Source organism: Vulpes vulpes, chromosome 12 (assembly GCF_048418805.1).
Source record: "Vulpes vulpes isolate BD-2025 chromosome 12, VulVul3, whole genome shotgun sequence".
NCBI classification, from domain to species: domain Eukaryota; kingdom Metazoa; phylum Chordata; class Mammalia; order Carnivora; family Canidae; genus Vulpes; species Vulpes vulpes.
In genome coordinates, this window is record NC_132791.1 from 164888033 (window position 1) to 164909210 (window position 21178).

The following is a 21178-nucleotide window of genomic DNA, read 5'->3' on the forward strand; positions in this document are numbered from 1 at the left end:
AGGGGCTGATCCCAAAGCCTGGCTCTCTGTGTATGAAACACTGGCATTGCTGTTTGCTGCTTGAACCAAATCTAGGGTCTAGCACATTGTCAAGAATACGTTTTCTTCGGAGAGATGTGAGAACACACCTCTACTTGTGCCTCTTTCACATCACCCTAAGCGTGGGGCGCCTTATGTTTGTTCATTTGGATTCTTTGCAATGGTATCTTTAAAGATTTTTTTCTTTTAAGGCTTCTGATTTTGCTTTTTGGTCCTCAGATGACTGCCAGAATCAGTGGCACCACTTTTTACTTGACTAACAGCACCAAATCATGTGGAATTCAGCTGGAGTGAATAGTGCAGATAGGCTGACATTTGACAGTACTGTATGAGTCGTAAGGCCCCTTTAGATACTTTGTGTCAGTGGGTCATCATGATAACCTTTTCAAGATAACAGGCTAAATATTATAATCTATATTTTAAAGATGAAGAGACAGACTTCCAGAGATGAGAAGAGACTTAACCAAAGCCGCATAGTAATTAGCAGTTGAACAATATTAGATCCTAAGTCACTGGACTCTCACTCCAGTACTCCCAGGTTCTGAACAGAGAATGCTCTATGTATTGTCAGATTTTAGAATTCTGTGTAGTGTTCCAAAATACCTACTATGTAGAATCTGGAATTCTTACAGATAACTGCATTTCTGGCTAATTTATTTTACCAGGACAGTTAAATATATGGAATTTAAATGTGAAGAAAATATGTAATATGAGATCATATTTTATAGAATCCTGTACCTACATATTAGACCAGTGGTTCCTAAACTTATGTGTACATTAGAATCACCTGGAGGGGTTTCAGTCCCTCTCAGAGGACTGGATCCCACCTCTAGAGATTGTGATTTAATTGCCTGGGCTTTGCTTTAAGATCCCCAGGCGAGGGATCCCTGGGTGGCGCAACGGTTTGGCGCCTGCCTTTGGCCCAGGGCGCGATCCCGGAGACCCGGGATCGAATCCCACGTCGGGCTCCCGGTGCATGGAGCCTGCTTCTCCCTCTGCCTGTGTCTCTGCCTCTCTCTCTCTCTGTGACTATCGTAAATAAATAAAAAATTTAAAAAAAAAAAAAAAAAAAAAAGATCCCCAGGCGACTCCCAAGTGCAGGGAGGTTTGGGAACCACTGGGCTGGAGCATGGGTCTTCTCTCATGCCCTCCGTCCTTGAGGAGACCCTGGGGGGGGAGGGGGGGACGACACACTTTATTTACCCACATTGTTTCTCCCACATTATTTCCATGCTCAGTATGCCACAGAATAGGAGAGTCTAAGGAAGGTTTCTGAATGGTTTTGTGCAGAGTAAATGTGCTCACAGTAAATGTGCTCACATTTTGTGCACATTTACTCTGCACAAAACCTGTTTTCTTATCAATAGATACTGTTTGCTGATAAGGAGAAAGATGTCGATTCTCCATTTTCCCGGTTCTCTGAATCTAGAGATGCTAGTATTATTGATAGCGATGTTTATCTGGGTCTTCTACATTGAAATCTAGCCTTGACTCTTGTTGCCTTTCCTAAGTGTATCCTTGAAGAAAAGCTTATACTTTTTCTAAGTAGACTTGAACCAGATTTTGACATTTTCTAAAACCTTTTACAAGTTCCAGCCACCAAGTTAAACACCATGAGCAAAACCAGCCTCGGCCAGAGCATGAGCAAGTATGATCTTCTGGTTTGGTTTGAGATCAGTGAACTGGAGCCTACAGGAGAGTAAGTCCAGCCTTCTAAATTTTTAAACAAAGGCAAACTTTTTCAGAACCAGAAAATGTAATTTTGAGTCTCTCTTTTCATATTCAGATTAAAGAATCATTGATACTGTTGAATTCCAGTTTTGAATTGAATTTTTGGTGGTATTGCTATTATTCTTTGAATTAGATGTTTGTCAAAGAAGTGACTGTCCAGAATAATAATTTGCCTTGTAAGCAGCAACAAGAACATGGAGACTGGCACTTTGTACGAAGAAAGAAAACTTACATAGTGGGTTTTATCAGCAGCAAAGCAAAAAGGATCAGAAGTATATTGTACATAATATAGTCAAAACTTACCTTAATAATCTCAGAGGATTGCGGGTAGAATGTTTCTTTAGACCAGGGTTTTTCAACCTTGGCACTGTTTTGGGCTGGATAACCCTTTGTCATGGGGGGCTGTCCTGTGTACTCTAAGATATTTAGTGGCATCCCTGGCCTCTACCCTCAGGATGCCAATAGCACCTCCCCTCCAGTGTAACAACCAAAAATGTCTTCAGACATTGCATATCACCCCCAGTTGAGGATTATTAACCTAGATCAAAATAATCAACATCAGCTTACTTTCTCTGTGTGAGCTGTGTTAGAGTAAGAGGTGAATGTAATTGTTGTTCAGAGTTGTCTCTAAAAATGCGCTTGGCAAAACACAAAAGAAGATCCTGTTCCAAAACAGAGGCAAGGGGCTTTATCAGTTAATATAAAGGGTAGGCAATAAATATTATCCTAATGATCCTCTGTTCAGCATGCTGAGTACCGCCATCATGATCATCTCCATGGAACATTTTCTGAGTTCCTACTGTGTATAAGAGTATAACTCTATCAGTTCTGTATTTAATTGTCAATAGGGACATTGCTTTAAGAAATTGTACTTTCCGTAGACAGATCTATAATGTGATTATAACTTCCATTTGAGGGAGACCACAATAATAGTGTCTACTACTGAGTTCATTCCTTTCTGATTCCTAAAAACTACCTAAAATCTGAAATGATCCCTTTCTTCTCTCTTGACACTTGTTGCAGTTGTGCATTATTTATGGAATATGTGTTATACAAGAGAATGGGATGGAGCCAAAAGATATTGCTGTGCTGTGAGCACTTTGGTCTAGTGAGGGTAATATGACATTGATAAGCGAAAAGGTTCATTAAATGGAAATGACTGTGTGATGAAGTGCCCAGATGGTGAGAAACAGAGACCATGTGGGGTGTAGCAACAGGGAGGACCTTCCAGATGAGGTGGCACTCAGTGCAAGCATCCCATCTAACTGCTTTCTCATGCCATTTCTATTTTTATAGGTACATCCCAGCTGTGGTTGACCACACAGCAGGCTTGCCCTGCCAGGGGACGTTTTTGCTTCACCAGGTACTAACCAGGGAACCAGAAAGGGCCTGGGAGAGGACCAACACAGAACTCTTTCTGTTTCTCTGCTTTTCCTCTCTATTTTAAGTAGATTTGGGAATTGAAAAGACATTGTCATTCTTTTTTTTTTTTTTTCTTTTCTTTTTTTTTTGTATGTTTGTTTTTTTCTCAGACCTTGGCTTATACCCTTGCTTATATATATAAATATATTTTAGAAGATCTATTTTGAAAAAGACTTTGTTTTTTTCAATTACTATAATTCATGCAGCTCCTATGTCATTTTATACAATTTTATTTTCTTGTATACAGTTTTCATGTTTGGAAACTGCTTTTACAGTTAAAAGTTCTTAATAGTGTTAGAAGTTGGAAGTTACAATGGACTAAATATTTAGGCATGAAATGTAGATCCTCCTCTGGTAAATCAAAAGTAGATTTAGTCAGTGCTCAAAAAGGCTTGTCTGGGGTGCCTGGCTGGCTCAGTCAGTGGAGCAGGTGACTCTTGATCTCAGGGTTACTGTAAGTTCAAGCCTCACGCTGGGTGTAGAGATTACTTAAAAATAAAATCTTAAAAAAAATGCTTATGACCCAGGTGGGCATAGGAGCTGAGGGTTGTATATTATGAGTCACACGATCTGGTCATCTGGGTTTTTTTTTGTTTTGGTTTGGTTTTTTTTTTGGTCATCTGTACTTAGAACCTGGTTCTTCCTCAGCTCCTGATCTATATCCCTTGGTTTAGAGTAACAATGTGGACAGCATTTTCCCCTTTCTCCACATCTCTCCTCTTACCCAATCCTGTATCATGCAACCCAGAAAACAACACACAAGAGGAAATCATAGATTATCCCACTAAACTGCAACCCTCCTCCATTACCTAGGGCATCCAGCGAAGGATCACAGTGACCATTATCCATGAGAAGGGGAGTGAACTCCATTGGAAGGATGTTCGTGAGCTAGTGGTAGGTGAGTACATTCCATTAGCCGAGGATGCAGCCAGGCTTTTTAGAGGAACATGGGGAATATGTGGAAAGAGTACTGGAGAACACAGAGTATGGAGAATATGTGGCCTTGAGTTTGAAACTACTCTTATTTCTCAGCCTCCATCATTAGGAATAGATTATTCAACCAGCCATTATTTTACTCAGTTACTGTGGGAATGGTTCTAGAGGCTCTGAAAAGGCATAAGAAAAGTTTCTGCTCATTGTGAATTTGAATTTTCATTGAGGAAACAATGTATGTACGATTAAAACAGTATGGGGTGCCTGACTGGCTCAGGCGGTAGAGCATACAATCTTCATCTCAGTGTCATGAGTTCAAGCCTCACACTGGGTATAGAGAGCACTTAGATAAATAAATAAACTTTTAAAAAAATAACAAATAAGCAGTTTGATGAGTAAGTGCCAAAATGAGAACAAGTGAGAAATATCTGTACTGAGAATTAACAACAGAAAGGATCCAGAGGGTCTGAATAGATGCAGGAGAAATATGAGAGCATTTTCATGTTTTGTCTTGTTTCCCACACACAGAAACATCTTGAGTAAGAGTGTCCAGAATGTGTCTAGTATGCAAATAGCTAGAAACCCTGCCAGGGTCTCATGATGAAAAGAAAAAATTGACTAAACCATATAAGCTTTAGAGTCTAAGGCAGGATTCTGAATCTTTTATTGCCATGAACCCCTTTGGCAGTGGCGAAGCCCTCAGAACTATTTTTTTATTATTTTATTTTATTTTATTTTATTTTTTTAGAACTATGTTTTTAAATGTAGAAAACAGGGGCAAGAAAGAAAGAAAGGAAGGAAGGAAAAGGAAAGGGAAGGGAAGGAAGAAGGGAAGGGAAGGAAGAAGGAAAGGAAAGGAAGAAGGGAGGGAGGGAGGGAGGGAGGGAGGGAAAAAAAAAAAAAGAAAAAAAGAAAAGAAAAACGGCACCTGGGTGGCTCAGTGATTGAGTGTCTGCTTTGGATCAGGGCCTGATCCCAGAGTCCTGGGATAGAGTTCCGTATTAGGCTCCCCACAGAGAGGCTGCTTCTCCTGGTGCCTGTGTCTCTGCTTTTCTCTCTGTCTCTCTCATAAATAAAAATAAACAAGGAAATAAAGTATGACTGATCCTTAAACAACATGAGGATTAGAAGCACAGTTGAATATTCCCTTATAACTTTTGACTCCCAGAACCTAACTGCTAACAGCCTGTTCACCAGAGCCTTCCCAATAACTTGGTCAGTTAATACATGTTTTATATGTTATATGTGTTATATATTATATTCTTAAAGTAAGCTAGAGAAAAGAAAATTTTAAGAAAATAGGGGGCACCTGGATGGCTCAGTAGGTTAAATGTCTGACTCTTGATTTGGGCTGTCATGCAGCCCTAAGAAAGAAATCTGTGTACAAGTGGACCCATGCAGTTCATACCTGTGTTGTTCAAGGGTACATGGGATTACAAAGGAAACCAGTGGTACTGAAATTGCTCAAATACCAAACAAATTTATAATATAAACTGTTCTTTATATTAATGCATTAAGTGCATTAAAGAAGCAGTGGGTCAAATTTCTATCATTCAGAGTGGGGTGAATGTCAGAATATTTTACCTCAGTATGATGTGAAAACTTCTATAATTTCTACTGGAGACAGTCATCACAGGTATTGCTGATTTTCCTGTGGATTGTCCCCTCCCTTCGTAATTGAAGGAAGTGCCAAATTTCAGTCAGAGGTTTGTGAAAATAAAGTTGTATTTTTTTTTAGCTCACAGACCTCCTGAATTCTATACATAGATCCTTTGAGTATCTGTGGACCAGATTAAGAACCTGTGGGGGCGGGGGTGGGAACTGGGTGGTGCAATTGGTTAAGTGTCTGCCTTCAGCTTAGGCCATGATCCCAGAGTTCTGGGTTTGAGCCCCACGCTGAGCTACCTGTTCAGTGGGGAGTCTGCTTCTCCCTCTCCCCTTGCTTATTTTCATTCTCCCTCTCAAATAAATAAATTAATTAAATATTTTTTTAAAAAGTTTCAAAAGAATCCCTAGAAGGAAGATTATACTCTCTTCTATCAAGGGCAGTGGCTTGCAAACTTTATTTTTTTAATTGTATTTATTTATTTAACAGAGAGAGCACAAGCAGAGGGAGCAGCAGGCAAAGGGAGAGGGAGAAACAGACTCTCTGCTGAGCAGGGAGCCTGATGTGGGGCTCAGTCCCAGAACCCTGGGATTATGACCTGAGCTGAAGGCAGGTCATAACTGACCGAGCCACCCAGGTGCCATTTTTTAAAAAACAAACACTTATGTAGTATTTATTCTGTGACAAGTACATTCCTGAATGCTCTAAAAATAATAGTTTATTTAATATAGCATAACATAAAAATATAACATGGTTGGGATGCCTAGATGGCTCAGTGGTTGAGCGTCTATCTGCCTTTGGCTCAGGGTGTGATCCCGGGGTTCTGAGATCAAGTCCCACATCAGGCTTCTTTCAAGGAGCCTGCTTCTCCCTCTGCCTTTGTCTCTGCCTCTTTCTCTGTGTCTCTCATGAATAAATTTTTAAAAATCTTTAAAAAAACATATAACATGGTTGTAATAATCACATGAGGGAAGAATTTCCTCACAGATGAGGAAACGAAGGTTCAGAGACGTTGAACAATGTGTCAGATCCTCGCAGACAAAGCATTGAAGATGAGGTTGGAACCCAGGCAGTACAGCTCCACAGGCTGTGCCCTTCACCTCTGTGCTGCACATCCTTTAGGGCTCCCCTAATGGTAATTTGAAAATGGTTGTAGAATTTTGAACAAGAAAGTGATATAATGAGGGCAGTGGCTTAAGAAGATTCTGTAAAGTGAGTGTAGGATGGATTGGAAGGGGGAGAAGTGAGCAGCCAGGAGACCAGTGAAATGGCCACTGCAGTGTTCCAGACAGGAAGGGGATAACCTTTGTGAGTAGGGGGTGGTGTTGGACAGAAAAGTTGAGGTGAATATGATATGAGAAACTTTGAACAGAGAATCAGTCAGGTTTCACAGTTGACTAAATGTGGGAAGTAAGTGGAAGACGACACGGAGAATTGTGGGGGACCACTCAGTGGTTAGCCACATGACCCTTCCAGCACCTGAAGTTACCCAGGTGTAAAAGTCTGTCTTCAGCTTAATGAATTTGTTGTGTTTTTAAGTGTACCCCTGTCCTAGTTTCTTTATTCTTCCTTGTAGGCCGGATCAGAAATAAGGCTGAGGTGGATGAGGCTGCAGTTGATGCCATCCTCTCTCTGAATATCATCTCTGCCAAGTACCTGAAGTCCTCCCACAACTCCAGCAGGTAGGGCCGCTACGTAAGTGCAAGGTGTCTGCCCTATGGGGGCTGATTGCTCCACCGTTAAGATTCCTTGTTCACCAGTGACTCCTGCTCAGGTGCAGAAATGCATCCCTTTCTCACTTAGGACATCCTTTTCCTCCCTGCCACCCTGCTCTCCAAAAGTAAATTAAAAAAAAAAAAAAAAAAGAATTAGAGATAGGTGTATGTGGGTCAGTTACTGTATGGAGTGAAAATGCTCCATCCTGTGTAGAGTTTGAGTAGAATGTAACACAGTCTTAGAGACAGGAACAGAAAAAGAAAATGCAGCATACTACCCAAGGGTTTAAAAGTAGGAATTAATTGTTGCTGAGACTGTTTTCCTGTGAAGGGGTTGCTGTGGAGAAAGGTCTGTTGGTCCTCAGTGTCATGGAAACCTGCCCTCCCAGTTATAGCGAACCCTCTCATGTTCAGCCTATGCTGCTGCCGGCATAGGTTCCAGGAGTCTCAGTGTTTGCTTTTCATTTACTCATAAAAGTGATAAATTAACATAGGTAAACTCTTCTGAACAAGGTTGTCTGCTATAAATAATGAATTTTATTTTATTTTTAATTTTAAATTAGTTTCCCTTGAAATTCCATTTTATAATCAAGTGATGACAGTGCATAAAGTACATAGCCAGTCTGCTTTCCCATGTCCAACTGGAGATAAATCTGCTGGGGCCCTCTTACCTCCCCAGGAAAGGAGTTATGTCACTGTGCACAGAGACTTCACTCCTTTATGTGGTAAGGGCTGGGAAGCAGAGGTGGCTGCATGTTCTAATGTTGGCATAGAACCCTGCCTTTGCATTATAAGAGGAGTTCCGTATACGTCTGTTCCTGAAGAATGTGCTCACATCTCTGTTGGAAAGAGGGAGAGGAAAAATGAGACAAAAGGAAGAAACAGGATTAAAAGTTTGGGGCAGCCTTAATTTTTTTCCATTGTTTCCTTGTGTTGGAGTTTTGCATAGGAAAGAAAAAGAAAATGTCTGTTTGCTTTTTGCCTGTAGGAGGAGCTGTGAGAGAGAGGGAAGGAATATGAGGGTGTACACGTTTGGGAGTGGTAACAGAGGTAAAGAAGTGTGCTCTGGCCCTTTCTGGTCTATTCCGGGGCAGAATTGTGAACAATCCTGTTTCTCTGAAGACAGCATTAACCCCACATGGTATTTTCTCCAGTTGGATGTTGATGGCAGATATTCAGCTGGCATTCATATTTTCTTTGCAACTATGAGAAATATATTTTAAATTTCTCTAGAATACTCAGCGAAATACACAGAACAATGATGTTTGCTTGAAATGCTTGTTGCCTACATTAAAGTAACCTTCAAAAGTCCTCTGATTCATACCCAGCCAGAGTCAGATGCTTAGGAGATTAATTTGGCTTTTGTTAGAAGGAGCTTACTTTCACAGTAGAAGTTTAGAGTTAATTAACCAAAAAAATTGGTTAAAGTCAAATATAATAAAAAGATACATACTTTAAATACTTTAATTTAAGCTATATAAACATATTAATTTGTCAAGCTCTTGCTGTAGGGCCAAGGCCTTCCCTTTAATTATAGGCTTAATTATTGTACTTCTGGTTGTCTTTCTTGCAAAATCCTTTAGGGGCAGTTGGGTGGCTCGGTTGGTTAAGTGTCTGCCTTTAGCTCAGGTCATGATCCTGGGGTCCTGGAATTGAGGCCCATATTGGGCTTTCTGCTTAGTGGAGAGTCTGCTTCTTCCTTTCCTTCTGTGCCTGTTCTCTCTCCTCACCAAATAAATTTTTAAATCTTTAAAAATAACTAAATAAATGCAAAAATCCTTTGAACTTTTTATCATTTATTCTCGAAATTTTACTATTTGCCCCCCCCCCCTTTTTTTAAAGATTTATTTATTTATTCATTCAGAGAGAGAGAGAGACAGGCAGAGGGAGAAGCAGGCTCCATGCAGGGAGCCCGATGTGGGACTCGTTCCTGGGTCTCCAGGATCACGCCCTGGGCTGCAGGTGGCGCCAAACCGCTGCGCCACTGGGGCTGCCCTGCCCCCTTTTTTAAAAACACTGATGACACCCAAGCTTAACAGCTGTTTTTACACAACTCAGCAGTTATCACATCTTTTAAAAATGGTCAACTTGGGGCACCTTGGTGGCTTAGTCATTTGGGTGACCAACTCTTGATTTTGGCTCAGGTCATGATCTCAGGGTCATGAGATCAAGCCCTCTGTCCGGCTCTGCACTGACTGTGGAGCCTGCTTGGGATTCTCTCTCTCTACCTCTCCCCCTGCTCATTGGTGCTCTCTCACTCTCTCAAAACTAACTAAATAAATAAATAAACAAAAATGTTCGACTTAGTTATGTTTCACACTAAATAAAGATTATTTTTGCCCTCATGTTTCATGGATTTGCCTAATATTTGATTAAATTAAACGATTAGGGATCCCTGGGTGGCGCAGCGGTTTGGCGCCTGCCTTTGGCCCAGGGCGTGATCCTGGACACCCGGGATCGAATCCCACGTCGGGTTCCCGGTGCATGGAGCCTGCTTCTCCCTCTGCTTGTGTCTCTGCCTCTCTCTCTCTCTGTGTGTGACTATCATAAATAAATAAACATTTAAAAAAAATTTAAAAAAAAAATAAATTAAATAAATTAAACGATTATAATAAGTACAGTATAAACAGGTTCAGGGCCAAATACTATTGATAATACTTGATAAGCACACACTCATACCACTCAGCTCCTGGGAGCAAACTGTCTGGGTAGATGAGATACCACTAGTTTAGGATGCTCAGTGCAAAATAGATATCCATCTTTATATTTTAGGAACACAGCATAAGTTAATTTGGCAAGTTGCTAAGTGGAGTTTGGTTAAGAGAGCTTTTGTTCTATTTGCCTAAAGTTTAATGTTTAAAGTTGAACTTAACTCCACTTTGGGTGTGAGATGTACATACATCTATGAGAGAGCTCTCATGGTGTGGAGCCCACAAGTGTCACAGCTGCTTTTCTTCCCAGTCCTGCACCTGTGTTACCTAATTGACTGGGTTTTCCCTCAGTTCCACAGCAGCTTCCTACTTGCCAGTACTGAGTCACCTGCAGATGGGGTCTTAATAGGGGTGGTGTCCACCATCCCTTCCATGCCCAACATTTTCCTTAATTAAATGTCTCAGGAGAGGGACCCATGTCATTATAAGCTGTCTATCAAATTGTACTCCATGGAGTTCTCTGTTAATTGTCCACTTAGATTCACTTTGCTTAACAAATTTGCCTTTTTAATTTTTTTCTCTCTTTTTTCCTTTCCGTTTTTGTTTTTTGTTTTTTTTGTTTTGTTTTTTTCTGTACTAACAAAAGCCTTTTCTATGTTTTTGCAGGCTCTTTCTTGATAAGGATATGCCTAGGTATTTTCTGTTGGCTTTTTGCAAATAAAGATTCTAATTTATCAGAATGCTTTATGTCTTATGTTGCTTAGATTACTATGTTAATTTAGTAATTTTTCCCCATGCAGACCTAGGATAGAGCAACACCTTATCCTGTACCCTTTGTGCCCTTGGCTTTTCCTGATGTGTGTACAATTTCACACAGCTTCTTAAGTAATTGGTAGAGTTCTTTTCCCATTCCATTTACTAAACTTGTCCATTTTATTCTTATGCACCTTCAGCTTTTCTTCTGCTAGATTACAAATTAGAATGTTACCCCCCATCTTTCATATAGAATCTCAGGCTGGGTATTCTGTTCTCTTTGTCCTCTCTGTGTCAGAAACTTGAAGGTTTGTTGCTCTGTAGCTTTGCATAATTATTCACTGTTTTCATTGTTTTGTCCTGTGAGATAGTGGAGACCAGTTCAGCTACTTGGGCAGCTGAGTCTGTGAGAAATAGGTTGTTTATTTTTAAACATTTCTCTTTCTGCTGTCAGAGCTGCTTGTCTTATCTATTTTATTCTTTGAGGGGTAGGAAAAAGTCCTCGTTCAGTAGTGAAGTAAGTCTTTTCCCATCTCTCTTCATCTGATTTAGGGAAGTTATTTGTCTCATAGGAAATCTAGAAAAGACAGCACTAGCAAGGTTACCATTTGGGAAGGAGTAAGGAGGAACATAAAAGGAAGTAAAGTGTACAGAAACTCTGGCTGAACCAGGTGAGAGCCAGTAGTGATGGAACATGCACTGTGCAGGTGTAGACACTTGTTAAGGAACCTGCGGGTGCACCTGCGGGCAGAGTTGGGGGCTGGTCTATAATGTCAGGTCAGGTCTATGGGGTTTTACCAGTAGGAAAAAAGGAAGATATTAGGGCAACTTAAAAAATAGTTTATAGGTGCTTATTAAATCAAGCTTCTGGTTGTTATTGAAACGTAAGATTGACTTTCATGTGGATTTTTTTTGAAAAGTAACAAATAATGGTTATACAGCTTTGGTATTAAAATCATTCTACTGAAACATCAGTAAGAATAGCCTCTTATCCTTTTATTTAAAATTAGATTCTCTGTACTTAAATTATTCTGCCTGTTTGGTCCATCAGTCCTCGCAGGAATTTGTGACATTTCTGAGGCTCAGCAGAACTGGACTGTGATGTCAAGACAGGCTTATGAGCTCCTGAGGATTGGCTTCCTGCTCTCTCTTTGTTGACTGACAGAGGAGCTTATTTAGGCTTTCTTCCTTCAGTTTTTGTCTATAGGCACTTATCCTTTTCATCTTAATCACTTTGATTGATTTGGTTTTTTTGTTTATAGGCAGAGAAGCAGGCTCGTCCAGAAAAAAAAAAAAGCATAGCTAAGTGCTTCTGGGTGGGGGGTGGGGCTAGAGACTGGTAGCCTACCTTTTCCTTCTAGGGGATAAAGGCTCCACTCTCACATTTCGATACATTGCAAGGGTCTGTTGGTGTAGGATTCAGTAGTGTTATTGACAGTGAGAGTACCTGGACTAAGATGACCCAGCTTCTTTGAATGACTCCCTCTTGCCTTTCTGACCTCAGGACTTTCTACCGTTTCGAGGCCGTGTGGGACAGCTCCCTCCATAACTCTCTCCTTCTGAACAGAGTGACGCCCTATGGGGAAAAGATCTACATGACCTTGTCCGCATACTTAGAGGTGAGGAGACTCTGAACCTAAATCACCACAAATGGCTAGACCTGAACAGTGGGCAGATTACTGCAGGAAATGAGGAAGAAAGATTCACTGATTTCTGTAAACTGTTTGCTACTGTTCTGATTGTATTAGATTCTGTTCCTAGTCTCTGTAATCACAAAGCCCTACAATGGGATGCCTGACTGGCTCAGTCAGAAGAGTGTGTGACTCTTGATCTTGGAGTTGTGAGTTCAAGCTCCGTGTTGCTTGTAGAGATTACTGAAAAAAAAAAAAACAAAACAAAACATAAACTTAAAAAAAAAGTCATATGGCTTCTGTTATAACTTCAGTTTTGGTGACCAAAGGTATGATTTTAAGAGAACTTCGCCTCTTGTTTTTGTAGCTGTGGGCAGAGCCTAGGAGCAATTAACAACCCAGACCCTGGAACTAGCCTGAGTTCAGGTCCCTGTGCTGCCACTTACTGCCAGCATATCCTTCCACAGAGACTCTGTCTGTGCCTCAATTCCCTCATCTCTGAAACAGGGGTAATAATGATGGCATTTGCCTCAGGAAGATGTGGAGAAGTCATATATAAAAGCATTTAGAACATTGCTTGCACATAATAAATAATTATGGCCATTATTTCAGAAAAAAAATTTTTTTAATTTGGGAAAAATAAAGGAGCTGCAAGGACTGCTTCCTCATCTTGCATTTATTATCTGCTAAGCTGCTGTTGAAGTAATTGGTAGAGCTGAAATCTTCCAGCCCCCACTTTTGGGACCAGCTTTCCAACTGTGCAGGTGCAGAGTCCTGACACAGATGTTCTGTCTGCATTTAATTGGAGCCTGCTCCTTTCTGCTTTCAGTTGGATCATTGCATCCAGCCAGCGGTCATCACCAAGGACGTGTGCATGGTCTTCTACTCCCGGGATGCCAAGATCTCACCGCCACGCTCTCTGCGCAGCCTCTTTGGCAGTGGCTACTCAAAGTCACCAGACTCGTAAGTTTCTGAGACAAGTTTTGCTTCCATTTGGTTTGCCCACTACAGAATCAGCAGATCTCTCGGTGTCACTGGCCTGCTGTTTCAGGGTTGGCTTACAACCTCATACCTGGAGTACAATAACTTCTAAGTGTTGGCATTTACTGAAATATTGATGGATAGATGAATGTATGAGTGAAGGAAGGAGTATTACATTGTGAACACTCACAGAACAATTTTGCAGGGACTAAATGTTCTCTCAGATGTCATTAATTCTAACTGATTAGAATTAGATTTGGGATTTTCATTGGGATTTTTTTTAAAGATTTATTCATATTTAAGATATATCAAAGTATGTCAAGACTAATAAAGGGATGACCCGTTCCTTACCACCCAGCCTAAATAATAAGTGTTACTAATACACGAGTGATTCAGTACGCTTCCTAATCGCATGCTCCCAGATTTGATGCCCATCATTTCATTCTAGTCAGACTTCCCCCTCATCTCTTCTCTTGTGGTCAGAAAAGGCAGATTTTTAATTTTTATTACAAATTTTTGAGTTTATCATTCAATTTTATTCATCCTGTTAAAGTAATTAAAAAGATTGGGATGAAAACAAACTCCTCAGAAAAATATACTTCTTAAGTTCAGAATAAGAAAAGAAATAAGAAATAAGAAAAGAAAGAAATATAAGAAATAAGAAATATCTATATTTGAGGGTGGGCTGCAGTCCTTATGCAGGGACAGTGTTTTAAGTAGAAAGAATTAAGATTTTCCTGTTTTTGTGCTACAAGAAGTTAAATAGTTGTTTGTTTTAATTTGAATAGCAATCGAGTCACTGGAATTTATGAACTCAGTTTATGCAAAATGGCAGACACGGGTAGTCCAGGTAAGCCCTTATGGATTGGGGAGGTGATTGATATCTTTGCCTGTGCTTGGAGTATATTATGTCAAAAATCTATCCTACCCACGTAGGATATATAGAAAATTTTTTGGACCAGGTATATCTTATAAGCTAGTTTTTTGGTGGTGGTGAGAGTGACCTTTATCTGAGTTACAATACTATTTCGTTTGTGACCTGCAAAACAGTTATAAAAACTGTATTGAGGGGCACCTGGGTGGCTCAGTGGTTGAGCTTCTGCCTTTGGCTCAGGTTGTGATCCTGGAGTCCTGGGATCGAGTCCTACATCGGATTCCCCGCAGGTAGCTTGCTTCTCCCTCAGCCTATGTCTCTGTCTCTCTCATGAATAAATAAATAAAATCCTTAAAAAAAAAAAAAACTGTATTGAACAAAATATGATGAGGTTGTAACATAAAAATTTTGGCATATTAGAACGAATTTGTCTTGGCAAACTTCATAACCATTTTCCTCTCCACGTTAGTACCAAAGATACCTTGGCAGTATAACTTTATAGGTGCTGCCAAACTAGAATTCAAACTTTCTGTGCTCTAGGAAGACAAATTATTAAGTTGAATTTGTGTGTCCTTTTTGGTGTTTCTTTGGGCTGCTGCTACTCCTCTAGCTTGGTGGCCTTAAGCAGCCCTGTGCATTTCTATGTTTATAAACTGGAACATGGACAAAAGTCAGGGTTCTTAAAAAACATTCGATTAAGGTGAGTTTGAATCATTTCAGAGAACATACACAGAAGAAGGTTAGAGCCCACAGACAAGATTTAGTTTAAAAAAAGAATTTGAAACAAAAAAAAAAAAAAAAAAAGAATTTGAGTGTGAATCCATGTCCCAATAGCAGCTAATTACAGTGTCCAGATACTTCCTTGATAAATGTTTTAATTAACATAAATTCATGTCTTTGATATGTAAAACTATAATATTTTTAAAAATTAATGGGAAATGAGGTTGAAGCTATCTGTCAACTGCAGTCCTAACTGAGCTCCTGAATGTAGTGTGGGCAGAGGGCAGGGTGGTCCTTTCCTACTTCACGTGGGTGTATTTTTATACATTTGGAACCTTAGGTTACAGACTATTCAATCTTTCTATATTTTCACATAATACAATAACTTGGGCATTTTCTCAAGTTGCATTACAAATCTTCATAATTATTAAAGAATATAAAAATCAGTCCTAAAAGAGGTTCAGAGAATTGCCTTGGGAAAAAGGGGTGAATATTTACTAATAAACAAAATTCTGTGTATTTTGACTAAATGTCTTAGTTTGCCGTGTATATGAATTATTAGTTTGTTTTGAGCTAAAAATGGAATCAGAGTTTTCTCTACAAAAAAACATTATTTCTTCTTGTCCCAGGCATGCAGAGGAGGAGAAGAAAAATCTTGGATACGTCAGTAGCATATGTGCGAGGAGAAGAGAACTTAGCAGGCTGGCGGCCCCGTGGGGATAGCCTCATCCTTGAGCACCAGTGGGAGTTAGAGAAGCTGGAGCTCCTTCACGAGGTATCCAAGGGCTGGAAACACGCAGATAAACTCTTGAGCATGACTCCCAAAGTATCAGTCTCACACTCAACTTCTCTGTGTGATCCTGGCCTTTCAGCTTTTTTTTTTTCTAAGATTTATTTATTTATTCATGAGAGACACAGACAGAGAGAGGCAGAGACATAGGCAGAGGGAGAAGCAGGCTCCTCACAGGGAGCCCAATGCAGGACTCGATCCCAGGACCCTGGGATCATGACCTGAGCCGAAGGCAGGCGCCCAACTGCAGAGCCACCCAGGGATCCCGCTTTTCAGCTTTTGATCATGATGGAGGCATAATATTTTGTTTATTAAGATCTTAATGAGGGGATCCCTGGGTGGCGCAGCGGTTTGGCGCCTGCCTTTGGCCCAGGGCGCGATCCTGGAGACTCGGGATCGAATCCCACGTCAGGCTCCCGGTGCATGGAGCCTGTTTCTCCCTCTGCCTGTGTCTCTGCCTCTCTCTCTCTCTCTCTCTCACTGTGTGCCTATCATAAATAAATAAAATAAAATTAAAAAAAAAAAAAAAGATCTTAATGAGGAGCAGCCCGGGTGGCTCAGTGGTTTAGCGCCGCCGTCAGCCCAGGGCCTGATCCTGGAGACCTGGGATCGAGTCCCACGTCAGGCTCCCTGCATGGAGCCGGCTTCTCCCTCTGCCTGTGTCTCTGCCTCTCTCTCTCTCTCTCTCTCTCTCTGTGTCTCATGAATAAATAAATAAAATCTTAAAAAAAATCTTAATGAGCTTTGGGGGCCTGGGTGGCTCAGTCAGTTAAGCATTTCAGCTCAGGTCATGACCTTGGAGTTGTGGGATTGAGCCCATGCCAGGCTCTATGCTCAGCAGGGATTCTGTTGGAGATTCTCCCTTTCAGTCTCCCTATGCCCCTCCCTCCACTCAGGCATGCTCTTTCATGTGTGCACACTCATGCGCGCGTGTTCTCTCTCTCTTTCTGTCTCCCTTCTCTCTAAAACAAATCTTACAAAGATCTTAATAAGTTTTATGTGTACTGAGGCAGTTGTGTTGATCTTAGGTGGAGAAAACTCGCCACTTCCTGCTGCTGCGTGACAGACTTGGTGACAGCATCCCCAAATCCTTGAGTGACTCATTGTCCCCCAGCCTCAGCAGTGGGACCCTCAGCACTTCCACCAGCATCTCCTCTCAGATCTCTACCACCACCTTTGAAAGCGCCATCACCCCCAGCGAGAGCAGTGGCTACGACTCAGCAGACATTGAAAGCCTTGTGGATCGGGAGAAGGAGCTGGCTACCAAGGTGTGAATCCCTTCCTCTTTGCTGAGCATTTTCCCACTGTGAGACTCCATGAGCTAGTTGGATTTTTCGTTTTCATCTTTTTTTGAGGGCCTTTGTTTCAAGGCCTGTACTAGCTGTGAAGGTAGAAATAAATAAAACTCCATTTCTACCTTCACTGAGCTCACAGGTGACTTGGTGGTATAGGTCTGGAGTCTGGGGGAGCTAGAGGAAGGCTTCCATGGTCCAGTGTTGGTGAGCTGATCTAGGAAGGCTGCACCAGAGGCAGCCGCGTGTGCTACAACATCAGTGCTAGGGAATCACTGGGGACGTGCAGAGAGGCGGGAGGTGGGGTCAGAGATGTGAGGCAGGACCAGATCCTGCAGGCTCTATGGGCTGGACTCGAGTTTAGAGTACCCTGGGGGTAAGTAACATGGAAATATTTTAAACAGGTTGTGTTTTAGGAAGACTCCTGTGGCAACAAGGAAGAGCATGGGTTCGGGGAGACAACAGACTAGAGGCCCAAAGAGGTCTTTTTTTGCAGTAACCTGGATGAGAGGTGTGGTGGGGGGCTGCAGGGTGAAGAGGAAAGTGTGGTCACGGGAGAGACATTGGGGAGAGAGAGTCAGCACTCCTTGTTGCCTCGACGGGGTGGGAGAGAGCAGAGGGGTCATTGAGAGTGACTCCCAGGCTTTATGGTGTCTGGGCAATTGGCCTACAATGGAATACAGAGATGAGAAGGCTTTTGTGTCATGTTTCAATAACCGAATGGTCTAGGCAGTTTAGAAAAATCTGTCCATCCAGAAGTCTCCATGCCTTTCAGTACCAGGACGAATCGGAGGGGCACTGTTGTCTTCTTAAGCACTTCTAAACTGCAGTGGTGGCAGCTGTTTGCTTTTCTAGCCTTGAGAGTGGCTTTTTTATCCACTGAATTTAACTTTGTTAGGCATATGTCAGGCTTCTCTCACTGTGTTTTTACGCAGTTTCTGGAGTGTTTGGACAGCACCTGAGCTCCTCTGTGTGTCTTAGCCTGTTAACTGCCTTGCATCCAGGATTTCATTTAACCACTGACACTCTCCTCTCTCTCCCCTAGTGCCTGCAACTCCTCACCCACACTTTCAACCGGGAGTTCAGCCAGGTGCATGGCAGCATCAGTGACTGTAAGGTGAGCAGCTCAGATTTCCTGTCCTAGGTTCCTTGCTTTTAGGTGGCTTCAGATGGGTGTAGCATTGTGTCTGAGGATATAGGGCAGATCTGCTCTTGTATTTACTTCATTTTTCAGAGTCAGAACACTGACTTCTGAAGATAAAAGTATTCCTGTGTCTCTTAGAGTGTTTTAGATGGGAAGCATTTTGGCTTCTTCCCAAATCCCTCAGAGAAGACCCTGTAGGGGGCTGGTATGTCACCGTATGATAGAACACTAAAAGTCCTGAGGTTCTTGATAGCGTAAAATGTTGTTGCCTTTGACAGAGTGAGGTGAACACTTTAAAGAACCTCTGTGGTGCTCACTCTGTTCTAGTCATTGTGACCTTTTTTACTGTTCCTAGACACTCCAGCTTCCTTCTTGCCAGTGGTCTTTGCACCCTTGCTGTTCCTTTCCTTGAGATAGGCTTCTTCCAGATATTCTGGTGATTGCTTCCTTATCTTGTTCATTTTTCTGTTTAAATATCGACTCCTTGGCAGCTCTGGTGGCGCAGCAGTTTAGCGCCTCCTACAGCCTAGGATGTGATCCTGGAGGCCCTGGATCGAGTCCCACGTCAGGCTCTGCATGGAGCCTGCTTCTCCCTCTGCCTGTGTCTCTGCCTCTCTCTCTTTGTGTCTCTAAGAATAAATAAATAATCTTTAAAAAAAAAAAAATACCGACTCCTTAACCAGCCTACATAAAGGCCACAGCTCCCTGAAACTTTCTGATCTCTTTCCCTGCTTCATTTTTTACTATCGCACTTACCACTACCTTTGGGCAGCACCTGCTGCCCAAAGGACGTTTTGTTTTATTGAAGTATAGTTGACACACAAAGTTATATTAGTTTCAGGCGTGCAATATAGTGATTGAAAAGTTCTGTACATTACCCAGTGTTCATCGCAGTGATGAACATCATCCCCATCTGTCACTATACAACATTATTACAGTATTATTGAGTGTTTTCCTCATGCTGTACTTTTTTCAACTCCATGACTTATTTATTTATAACTGGAAGTCAGTACCTCTTCATCCCCTTCATCCGTTTCACCCAGCCCTTCACCCATTTCCCCTCAATTTGTTTTCTGTATTTAAGTCTGTTTTTTGCTTGGTTTTTTGTTTTTTAGGTTCCACTGTAAGTAAAAGCATATGGTGTTTGTCTTTCTGTGTCATATTTCACTTAGCATAATATCCTCTAGGTCCATCCATTTCATTGCAAATGAAATGATCATTTATTTTTCTGGCTGAGTGATATTCCATTGTATATATACACCACATCTTCTTTATCATTCATCTATCGGTAGACACTTGAGTTGCTTTCATATCTTAGCTATTGTCAATAACGCTACAGTGAACATAGTTGTGCATATATCTTTTTGAATTAGTGTTTTCATTTTAGGGGGGTAAATATCCAGTAGTAGAATTACTGGATCATATGACTAACTGGCACTTCTCAAAGTGTTTGTTGATCTGTTTGTTGTCTGCCTTTTCCACTTGGAATATAAACTCCAGGAGGGCAAGGCCTCTGCCATATTCTTAGAATAGTGCCTGTTCTAAATACTGGGCTTATAGAGATAGGGTGACTTAATTAATGCAGGACAGTCACAAAATAAAAAGCCAGCCTTGCCTCTTCTGTAAATGATTCCTTTTTTTTTTTTAAGATTTCATTTATTTATTCATGGGGGGGGCGGGTGCAGAGGCAGAGACACAGGCAGAGGGAGAAGCAGGCTCCATGCAGGGAGCCCGACGTGGGACTTGATCCCGGGGCTCCAGGATCACACCCTGGGCTGAAGGTGGCGCTAAACCGCTGAGTCACCTGGACTGCCCCTGTAGATGATTCCTAATGTGACACTCAGGGCATAAGATATCTGTAAGTCGTTTTCTTGAATAACCTGCTGCATCAGATTTATGAATGTGAGGTCACTAGGTGTCAGAGCTCCTCATTGCAGAGGCATTTTGTTTTCCAGCTAAATCTCACTTGCTATCTTCTGTTTGCCTCCAGTTGTCTGATATCTCTCCTATCGGACGGGATCCCTCTGTGTCCAGTTTCAGCAGTGCTACCCTCACTCCCTCTTCCACCTGCCCTTCTCTGGTAGATGCTAGGAGCAACTCTCTGGATCAGAAGTAAGTACCCTAGTTTTTGTTTTGTTTTGTTTTGTTTTGTTTTGTTTTGTTTTGTTTTGTTTTGTTTTGAAGGCACCTGGCTGGCTCAGTTGGTGGAAGATGCAACTCTTGATTCTGGGGTTGTGAGTTGAGCCGTATGTTGGTGGTAGAGATTACTAAAAATAAATAAATAGTAAATATAAACTTGAAAGGAAAAAAGAAGTCACAAGTACCCAGACTTCACTGAGAGAAGCTAGTCTAAGAACCGAGGGAAATACCAGCCTTCCTCTAGCTCAGTGGTTCTTAGCTGAGGGCTGGACCATCCCTCTCAGCAGCACTCAGAAGTATGTGGGAGCCTTTTCTGGATATCACAGTCCCAAGGAGATGCTCCTGTAACTTCTAACATTATGTCTCACCAACTTTCTGCATGAAAGCCCTTGGTTCCTCTTTTGAACCCCTCTGTGCTCACTTTGGCCTTCTGTTCCCACCCCTGCTTGGCTCCCTACTCATATCAGACAGAACAAGCCTCATCTTCGGGAAAACAGCTTAAAACTTAGTTTGGAAAAAATATTTTGATGGCACAGTGAAACATATTGGTAAGAATAACAGAGACAGGGATCCCTGGGTGGCGCAGCAGTTTAGCGCGCCTGCCTTTGGCCCGGGGCGTGATCCTGGAGACCCGGGATCGAATCCCACGTCAGGCTTCCGGTGCATGGAACCTGCTTCTCCCTCTGACTATGTCTCTGCCTCTCTCTCTCTCTCACTGTGTGCCTATCATAAATAAATTAAAAAAAAAATTAAAAAA

General features: G+C 41.6%; 1 protein-coding gene across 17 annotated transcripts in view; it reads left to right on the top strand.

The window, feature by feature from the left end:
* Positions 1-21178, top strand: part of KIF1B (kinesin family member 1B) — a 147973-nt gene that overhangs the window by 119867 nt on the left and 6928 nt on the right. For all 17 annotated transcript variants that reach the window (XM_072731261.1, XM_072731271.1, XM_072731276.1 and 14 more), the window contains 11 exons: positions 1630-1738; positions 3067-3133; positions 4006-4090; positions 7308-7413; positions 12355-12469; positions 13311-13444; positions 14251-14312; positions 15686-15831; positions 16875-17114; positions 18184-18255; positions 20273-20394. In XM_072731261.1, coding sequence (XP_072587362.1) covers positions 1630-1738; positions 3067-3133; positions 4006-4090; positions 7308-7413; positions 12355-12469; positions 13311-13444; positions 14251-14312; positions 15686-15831; positions 16875-17114; positions 18184-18255; positions 20273-20394 — 1258 coding nt within the window. The remainder of the gene's footprint in view (positions 1-1629; positions 1739-3066; positions 3134-4005; positions 4091-7307; positions 7414-12354; positions 12470-13310; positions 13445-14250; positions 14313-15685; positions 15832-16874; positions 17115-18183; positions 18256-20272; positions 20395-21178) is intronic.